Raw genomic sequence first — 9694 nt, 5'->3', positions numbered from 1 at the left:
TGAGTGTCTTCTTTAGAAATGGAGCAGAAGTGCAGGTCTTATGAAATAGCAACCAGATCACTTTAGAAGCTCTGCTGTTACACAGTGCCAGAACGTGATCTCATTTGTTTACTGTTTTCCGTTGGCCGTTCGTAAAAGCAAAGAGCTTTCAGTAGAAGAGGTATGTGTCATGTAAAACGGGGCAAGACGTCGAGGTCATCTATGTCCCAGGGAGACGTTCAACCTGCAGTGTGTGGACTCTGAAGCTCCAACCTCAGCTGGTTTCTTGATGTTTTGGATGTGTTTTCCATCTTATGACCTTAGATTAGTCGTTCAGGTAACCATGAACGAGAACCAGGGTGTTTCTTTCAAAATCCTCGCTGACAAAGTGTTTCCCTTTCTTCTACCTCTTCACAACGAATATCCTGTTGACAGTCCGATGTTCCAAAACAACAACAGTCGCATTCACAGGACTGGACGTATGTCTTTCTGGTTTGAAGAACAAACATATTAAAAGATTTTGTCTCCAAAGCTTTTTCGGTTCATTAAATTATTTATCTTACAATCAGGCCAGTTGCTTTGAGATAGGCCTAGCTTATTTAAGTTCCCGTTTCACTCAATATATAAACGGATTATGCATTTGAATAAATTCGACAATCAGCTATGTAGATGTACTGCCGAGCGTGTGTTTTTGCGGAAAGTAGAGAAATTTTTTGGTTTTTGTGCACTGATTTTTGGGTTTCAAAATTACTTTTTTATTTAGAAAACGTAATTAGATATGGTGTAGATAGTTAATTCGAGTGTCTTTACTATTGATTTGAAATTAGGTTTGTTTTTGTGTTTATAGCGATTGTCAACAATAATGCTTTGTTAATTTAATAAAAAATTTTCAATATTTTTTTTCCATAATGTAGGCACTATAAACTAAACGTGGTAATTTTTACAGCTTGAAGTAAAAAATCATGCCTTTAAGGGTTAAGTTCGCATTTCACTGGTTATATAAATTGATTATGCATTTGTTTGTTTTAATGCACAAGGGGGTTCAATAAGGACTGCAGAGCATTTTTTTCTCGGCCCATTTCCGTTGAAAAAATGAGGAATTTCTTGTGGGATATCGTGGAACATTCCCGCTTCAGTACCTGTAGTTTCATGAAATTCCGATAGGAGGCAGCGCTGTAAGTAGCGTTGAAAATAGTGTGTAACTGAGGTGCGTTACAGGCAGAAAGCTATGATTGAATTTATTTTGACAGAAAACCAAATAATCGCTGATACTCATAGGCGTTTGCAGGATTCTTGTGGCAACCTGACAGTGAACAAAAGCACGGGTAGTCGTTGGGAGAGGTGTCTGTTACCATCGTAGCTACCTATCCGATCTCCCACGTACCAACCGGTCGCACATACCTGTGGCACCTGCAGAGCTTGAACGTGCGGGGAGTCTCATTCGAAGCGATCAGCGGATCATACAAAATACCTCGCTGTGGAACTGGATGTATGTTTGGGTAATGCTGACACAATCGTCCGCCAGTTGGGTACTCAAAGGTTTGTGCCCGCTTGGTTCCTCGCCACCTAAAAGAAGACCATAAAGAGCAACGGAGGACCATCTGTGCGGAGTTGCTTACACGTAACGAGACTGATGGTGACAATTTTTTTGTCGAACATAGTCACTTCGAGCGGAAACCAAAGCGGCAATCCATTGAGTTGCTCCACGTGACCCCTCCTCCGACCAAAAACCTTGAAGCTCTCAGCCGGCAAAGAAAAGGGCGTGTTGCATTACTTATTGAACGCCCGTCGTCTGACGTTCCCGATTGTTCAAGTAATCTGGACGCAGTCCTGTAAATTAGTTCGTCGTGGGTCTTTCCTTCTGCTGTCTGTCATCCAGCGATCACTATATTACAGGAGTGCCACTACCTTCCTCACTGGATACCCTTCGAGGCCCTTCGATCCCGTGCGTCATTCGGACGTTTAGTAAGAGAAGAACGTGGAAGGTACTCACTGGAAGAGGCGTCGGAGCGCACCTCGGGGCAGGGCGCGGGCAGGAACTGCATGAGGTCCGGCTGGTCGCAGCCAACAGCCATAGTAGGAAGCGCGCCGCACGGCGAGCCGGCGCCGCCGTTGGGCACGACGGCGTACACTCCCCAGCGCGGGCACGGCTGGCGGCGCGGCGACGGCGCTGCGGCACGCAACCACGCAACACACATTGCTGCAGCCGGCTGTTCACAGGCAGCATCTCGGGCGCCACATCTCTACTGCCACACACTAGATTCCCCGAGTTCAACACTACTAAGAAACGAGGTTAGGTAGTAACTTCTCTTGTGTAATAAGTTTCCTTTAATTTACGCCTATGGTCACAGACTTTTTGTTAACAGATTACCGGTTTCGGTCTATAATGACCATCATCAGATCTGTTTATGGTCGTTATAAACCAAAACCGGTAATCTGTTAACAGAAAGATTGTGACCATAGATGTAAATTAAAGGAAACGTATTGTATATACGGGTCACTGTTTTATTCGCGACAGTGTCGCAGCTTGTTTCGTTGTGTATTCTTTTATGTCTGAGTGTGAGTATGTGTTACTAGCGAAACCGGCAATGCTTCGCAATTGCTAAATATGTATGGGAATTGGATAAGCATTCTGAACTCCTCTCCGACCTCCCTTCCTCTCTCCTCATCTCTTCCTCCGACCTCTCTTTGTCCACCTCCTCCTCTTCCTCCTGCTACCTCTGTCTTCACCCCTCTCTCTCACCCTCAGACTTGTTTAGTGTTATAATAAACGCAGTTGAAGCTGCGTAAAATGAATGGGTAAATCAGTTGGGGTCATAGGTAATCGAGGAATAAAAGGGACCTCTCCAGCTACTGTATCTGTGAAGATAGTAGAGTCAACGACAGTATTTCCATAGTTTTAATCTTCGAACAGGTAAAATTACAAACTTTCGGACGATTCATGTCCCGCAGTGGTAGTCTAATTATGAGTCGATAAGCCATAACTGCCACTTTCCTGTTGTCTGTAAAACTGGTGGCAAGGAAGAAAGCAAATCAGCCCATTATTGTGAACGAAATTATAGTTTGAAAATGTATAATATGGGAGAAGCAATGTGTTGACAGGCCCTCCTAACCTGATTGAAACAGACCGTGAGAAAGAAATCGAAACCGAAGACTTCCAATGTACAGAGCACGAGCTTCATCCTCGCAGTCGTTTTTAACAAAAAATCTGTACGTTGTCGTTAAAAGAAAAGCACATGTCCTTCCGAAATGTACTGGGGTATAGAGTAAAAATTTGAAGTAAATTGATCAAGAAATTTTCGAGAGTTCTGGTAACGCTTCCCTTATATATACATATATACACTCCTGGAAATGGAAAAAAGAACACATTGACACAGGTGTGTCAGACCCACCATACTTGCTCCGGACACTGCGAGAGGGCTGTACAAGCAATGATCACACGCACGGCACAGCGGACACACCAGGAACCGCGGTGTTGGCCGTCGAATGGCGCTAGCTGCGCAGCATTTGTGCACCGCCGCCGTCAGTGTCAGCCAGTTTGCCGTGGCATACGGAGCTCCATCGCAGCCTTTAACACTGGTAGCACGCCGCGACAGCGTGGACGTGAACCGTATGTGCAGTTGACGGACTTTGAGCGAGGGCGTATAGTGGGCATGCGGGAGGCCGGGTGGACGTACCGCCGAATTGCTCAACACGTGGGGCGTGAGGTCTCCACAGTACATCGATGTTGTCGCCAGTGATCGGCGGAAGGTGCACGTGCCCGTCGACCTGGGACCGGACCGCAGCGACGCACGGATGCACGCCAAGACCGTAGGATCCTACGCAGTGCCGTAGGGGACCGCACCGCCACTTCCCAGCAAATTAGGGACACTGTTGCTCCTGGGGTATCGGCAAGGACCATTCGCAACCGTCTCCATGAAGCTGGGCTACGGTCCCGCACACCGTTAGGCTGTCTTCCGCTCACGCCCCAACATCGTGCAGTCCGCCTCCAGTGGTGTCGCGACAGGCGTGAATGGAGGGACGAATGGAGACGTGTCGTCTTCAGCGATGAGAGTCGCTTCTGCCTTGGTGCCAATGATGGTCGTATGCGTGTTTGGCGCCGTGCAGGTGAGCGCCACAATCAGGACTGCATACGACCGAGGCACACAGGGCCAACACCCGGCATCATGGTGTGGGGAGCGATCTCCTACACTGGCCATACACCACTGGTGATTGTCGAGGGGACACTGAATAGTGCACGGTACATCCAAACCGTCATCGAACCCATCGTTCTACCATTCCTAGACCGGCAAGGGAACTTGCTGTTCCAACAGCACAATGCACGTCCGCATGTATCCCGTGCCTCCCAACGTGCTCTAGAAGGTGTAAGTCAACTACCCTGGCCAGCAAGATCTCCGGATCTGTCCCTCATTGAGCATGTTTGGGACTGGATGAAGCGTCGTCTCACGCGGTCTGCACGTCCAGCACGAACGCTGGTCCAACTGAGGCGCCAGGTGGAAATGGCATGGCAAGCCGTTCCACAGGACTACATCCAGCATCTCTACGATCGTCTCCATGGGAGAATAGCAGCCTGCATTGCTGCGAAAGGTGGATATACACTGTAATAGTGCCGACATTGTGCATGCTCTGTTGCCTGTGTCTATGTGCCTGTGGTTCTGTCAGTGTGATCATGTGATGTATCGGACCCCAGGAATGTGTCAATAAAGTTTCCCCTTCCTGGGACAATGAATTCACGGTGTTCTTATTTCAATTTCCAGGAGTGTATATATAGTGTGTGTGAGTCAGTGAAACATATGGTCTATATCACTCCGAATAAATGATTAGTGTATCACGTAAGATTTTCAACTAAATCTAAGGTGAGCTTCTCGAGGTTTTTGGTAGGAACACTTCGCTCTGATTTTATACATGCCTAGCCTATGTTGTCCGAGTGTTCGTTAGAGTCTTATGTAAAAATTTGAGGTACATTGATCAAGAACTTTTCGAGATTTTTGGCAATAACCTTGAACATCTACTTGTCTTTATACAATACTAGCAGTTAGCCGCGGCTGCGCTTGCATATTAGTAGTTTTGTTGTGATGACTGATGCTTAGTAAGCAAGCTAGTAATTCATATATGTCTATGTATATAGTGGTTAAGAGACGTCTGTATTAAAAATGTATGCAGTGGCGGTATGTACGTACATAATGAATGTGTTTCTGTTATTTTACCGTATGTCGAATCTGAAAGCGTGCGTTATACTTTGTAATTTTATTGGAAAAAAAGCGTCGATTCATTACATTCGCATTAAAGTAGAGATTTTATGGGTTTCTCTGGGTCACCTAGGACTGGATGTGAGATTTTGCCACCAGAGCAACGGATGGAAACCCTTACTTCCTTCCATTTGAATGCAGCATGTTGCCTACACTTTTCACCCATTTCCCTAAAATAGTACTTTATAGTTCACATAGTCAACTAAAGGATCATCATCAAATGCAGCTTCACCAAAAGCCTCCCGCGTTCCACATGTAAAAGAAAAGTTCTTTCTGTTCGTCATATAGCCTTGTTGTGATCTTTAAGCCGATCGGAAGCTACAAGAGACGCGTGGCGCTCAGAGTCTAAAATGCTACGGGAGTGTGACTGATATTACTATGGAAGTAGGGAGTCTTAGGAAGTTAACAAGTAGAAGATTGTGTAAACACTGTATTCATTACCATGAATCGTATTATGTAAAGCATATCAAACAATAAAAGAATTTCCACAAATGTGATGAAGTTTAAAAATCAAAGAGTAAACAGCTTTCTCAAAGAGTAATTATTGTTCCACATTTTCCGTTATATTATCCAAATTAATAAATATGTTGTGCTACGCAGTTTCCAAAGTAAGTGTTCAAACTAACATCATACCAAATTGCATCAAAATCGGTTCAGCGGTTTGGTCATGAAGGCGATGCGTAGCTACTTTCTCATTTGTAACATTAGTATGGACAGTGGTATAGATTTTAAATATGTCATTGTATACCAAGTTTATTAAAAATATGTAGCTTATGTCAAACAGAAGGTTTATTAGAGTATTGTGTAAAAATATGAAGTAAATCGGTCAAAAACTTTTCGAATTTTTGTTAAAAACGTTGATTATATATATCTTATAGTCTATGTTAGTCATAAGTTTTATTAGAGTAACGTTTAAAAACTTGAAGTACTTATCGAAATTTTTGGTAACTGTTTAAAGCAACTACTTGTCTTTATATAGTAGGACACTTTTGGAGTGCAGGATTAAATCTTCCATTTTCTCATTACAATGTTGCCAGTGTGTCGTGACCTAGAATTGCCATAACTACATTACTTTTGATATGAACATTACCTGTGCAAGTTTCATCAACTATTTCTGATTGAATTATTCTAAACCGAGCTTGACAATCTTTACTTGATAAATACTTGAATGTAAAGAGTAACTATCTGTATTACACTGAATAACTGCCTCTTCACCAACCAAAAGTATCAATCTTCAGCTGCTGCATATTACATCTGTATGCTGGTTGTAAATTCAGCTTAAGGGTAATATAAAAACATACAAATAATGACTGTTTCGGAGTTCCTCTCCTCGAAGTTTGAGTCGATTCTTCAGTTGAAAACACTGCTCTACTTTTCTCAGCCTTAATGACTGAATTAAAACTCTGTGCTGCATATTGTACAAAGAAATCACTGCGAGGCTACAGCCCTAAAATTTACTTTAGCTGTTTACCAATGAGGACTGATATATAACCAACAAAATTGCGTCAAATTTTAGTTCCAAACAGTAAGATGAAAGCTGAATGAACTCACTGCAAATAAATAAAAAAGTTGTTTGAAACTGAAATTACACTGCGGTTTTTTCACAAACACAATATCCGAATAACACTAACATGTCAACTAAAGTTCTCCTTAAGCCTTGTCATAAATAACAAAACTAATACACAGAAGTCCGCAGCTCATGGTCTCGCGGTAGCGTTCTCGCTTCCCGAGCGCCGGGACCCGGGTTCAATTCCCGGCGGGGTCAGGGATTTTCGCCTGCCCCGAGATGACTGGGTGTTGTTGTTGTTGTCTTCATTATCATCATTCAACTCTATTACGGTCGGAGGAAGGCAACGGCAAACCACCTCCATCAGGACCTCCCCCATGCTCTCATGAAGCATAGGACTTCATCATGATCATCATTCCGCATATTAAATTTTCCCTTCGCTTTCCTATTGAAATACTTTTGCGTGAGGCCGTACAGGGTGGCCGAGCGGTTCTAGGTGCAACAGTGCGACTGCTACGGCCGCAGGTTCGAAAACTGCATGGATGTGTGTGATGTCCTTAGGTTAGTTAGGTTTAAGTAGTTCTAAGTTCTATGGGACTGATGACCTCAGAAGTTAAGTGCCATAGTGCTCAGAATCATTTGAACCATTTGAACTTTTGCGTGTGGGAGGTAAGAAATAGTAATCAGTACCCTGAAAGCATGACTGAAGGCTTATTTAAGGATAACAGATATCGTTGATTGGAATTTAATTTCCTCTTTACGTTATCACAATAGTGCTGCGCCACGAATGAGTACACTGTCGCGCAGCTATGGCTGGAAGGGAGTAGCTAAGGGATCGCTTGGCACCTCGGATGGCAGACGCGGGCGATGTTGATATTTTTCTGTGATTCCGCGACGTAAGCTTACGACTCGGCTCGCAGGCAGGAAGACACAGCCACTACGTCCTGTGGCTGCACGAAAAGCATTATTCAACATGGTGGCGTTGCTGTCAGGATTCCTCCGAGCCGCCGGCCGAAGTGGCCGTGCGGTTAAAGGCGCTGCAGTCTGGAACCGCAAGACCGCTACGGTCGCAGGTTAGAATCCTGCCTCGGGCATGGATGTTTGTGATGTCCTTAGGTTTAACTAGTTCTAAGTTCTAGGGGACTAATGACCTCAGAAGTTGAGTCCCATAGTGCTCAGAGCCATTTGAACCATTCCTCCGAGCCATAATCCATAGGTAGCGGTCATCCACTGCAGTAGTAGCCCTTGGGCGGCCTGAGCGGGGCACGTTATCGACAGCTCCCGTCTCTCTGTATCTCCTCTACGTCCGAACAAAACAACATCGCTTTGGTGCACTCCGAGAAGCCTGGACACTTCCCTTGTTGAGAGACGTTCTTGGCACCAAGTAACAATACGGACGCCATCGAACCTCGGCATCGACCGTCTAGGCATCGTTGAACTACAGAGAACACGAGCAGTGTACCTCCTTCCTGGTGGAATGACTGCAACCGATCGGCTGTCGGACCCCTCCGTGTAATAGGCGCTGTTCATGCATGGTTGTTTACATCTTTGGGCTCGTTTAGTGACATCTCTGAACAGTCAAAGGGACTGTGTCTGTGATACAGTATCCACACTGAACATCTATCTTCAGCAGTTTTGGAAACCGGGGTGTGCAATACTTCTTTTGATACATGTACAAGGTTTTCAATTCTTCTATCTGAAATTCAGCCGCACGGGGTATCCGCGCGGTCTGGGGGACCCTGTCACGGTCCGTGCGGCTATCCCCGCCGGAGGTTCGAGTCCTCCCTCGGGCATGGATGTGTTGTTGTGTTGTCCATAGCGTAAGTTAGTTTAAGTTACATTAAGTAGTGTGTAGGCTTAAGGACCGATGACGTCAGCAGTTTGGTCCCATAAGACCTTACCAGCAATTTCCAAATTTCTGAACTTCAGTTCGCCTTCTAATCCCTCCTTGGTTTCTTCGCAGCTAACCCAGTACGCTGACTAAATAGCATTAGCGGTATCCTATACTGCTCTCTCACTCAGTTCTCAGCTACTGTTCCCCTTTCATTTAACTCGATTCTTGTAACTCCAGTTTGTTTCGCAAGCAAATTGTAAATAAATAGACAAATTCGATACATATCATTCATAGCACGTAGTGAATACATGTGAAGCAAATGACATTGCCATCCTCGGTGTAAGCAAGGAAGAACTGCAAGATCTGTCTAATAAAATGAAAGTTCTAATGATCACAGAATATTGAATTAATTTTGAGTGTCTTCTTTAGAAATGGAGCAGAAGTGCAGGTCTTATGTAATAGCAACCAGATCACTTTAGAAGCTCTGCTGTTACACAGTGCCAGAACGTGATCTCATTTGTTTACTGTTTTCCGTTGACCGTTCGTAAAAGCAAAGAGCTTTCAGTAGAAGAGGTATGTGTCATGTAAAACGGCGCAAGACGTCGAGGTCATCTATGTACCATGGAGACGTTCAACCTGCAAGCCGGCCGGTGTGGCCGAGCGGTTCTAGGCGCTACAGTCTGGAGCCGCGCGGCCGCTACGGTCGCAGGTTCGAATCCTGCCTCGGGCATGGCTGTGTGTGATGTCCTTAGGTTAGTAGGTTTAAGTAGTTCTAAGTTCTAGGGGACTGATGACCACAGATGTTAAGTCCAATAGTGCTCAGAGCCATTTGAACCATTTTCACTCCCTTGAGCACTTGAGTCGGACTGAAGCAGTGTTCCGCCAGTGACCGATTTTCCATTGGCTGACGGAACCCTTGTGAGGCAGACTACTTGACCGAGAAGCAGCGGCTCCGGTCTCGTAAACTGACATAACGGCCGGGAGAGCGATGTGCTGACCACGTGCCCCTCCACATCGGCATCCAGTGGCGCCTGTGGGCTGAGGATGGCTTGGCGGCCGATCGGTACCGTTGGGCCTTCCAAGGCCTGTTCACACGGAGTTATTTTTTTTAAGCTCTACAGACAT

General features: G+C 45.2%; 1 protein-coding gene across 1 annotated transcript in view; it reads right to left on the bottom strand.

Annotated features, from left to right (window-relative positions):
* Positions 1 to 1892: 1892 nt before the first annotated feature.
* The window catches only part of LOC126474674 (uncharacterized), a 258186-nt gene continuing 250384 nt past the window's right edge, over positions 1893 to 9694 (bottom strand). Inside the window, exon 8 of the mRNA XM_050102153.1 lies at positions 1893 to 2149. Coding sequence (XP_049958110.1) covers positions 1893 to 2149 — 257 coding nt within the window. The remainder of the gene's footprint in view (positions 2150 to 9694) is intronic.

The sequence above is a fragment of the Schistocerca serialis genome, chromosome 4 (genome assembly GCF_023864345.2).
Source record: "Schistocerca serialis cubense isolate TAMUIC-IGC-003099 chromosome 4, iqSchSeri2.2, whole genome shotgun sequence".
NCBI lineage: Eukaryota > Metazoa > Arthropoda > Insecta > Orthoptera > Acrididae > Schistocerca > Schistocerca serialis.
The sequence above is the reverse complement of the archived record's forward strand: the minus strand, read 5'-3'. Positions and strand labels throughout refer to the sequence as shown.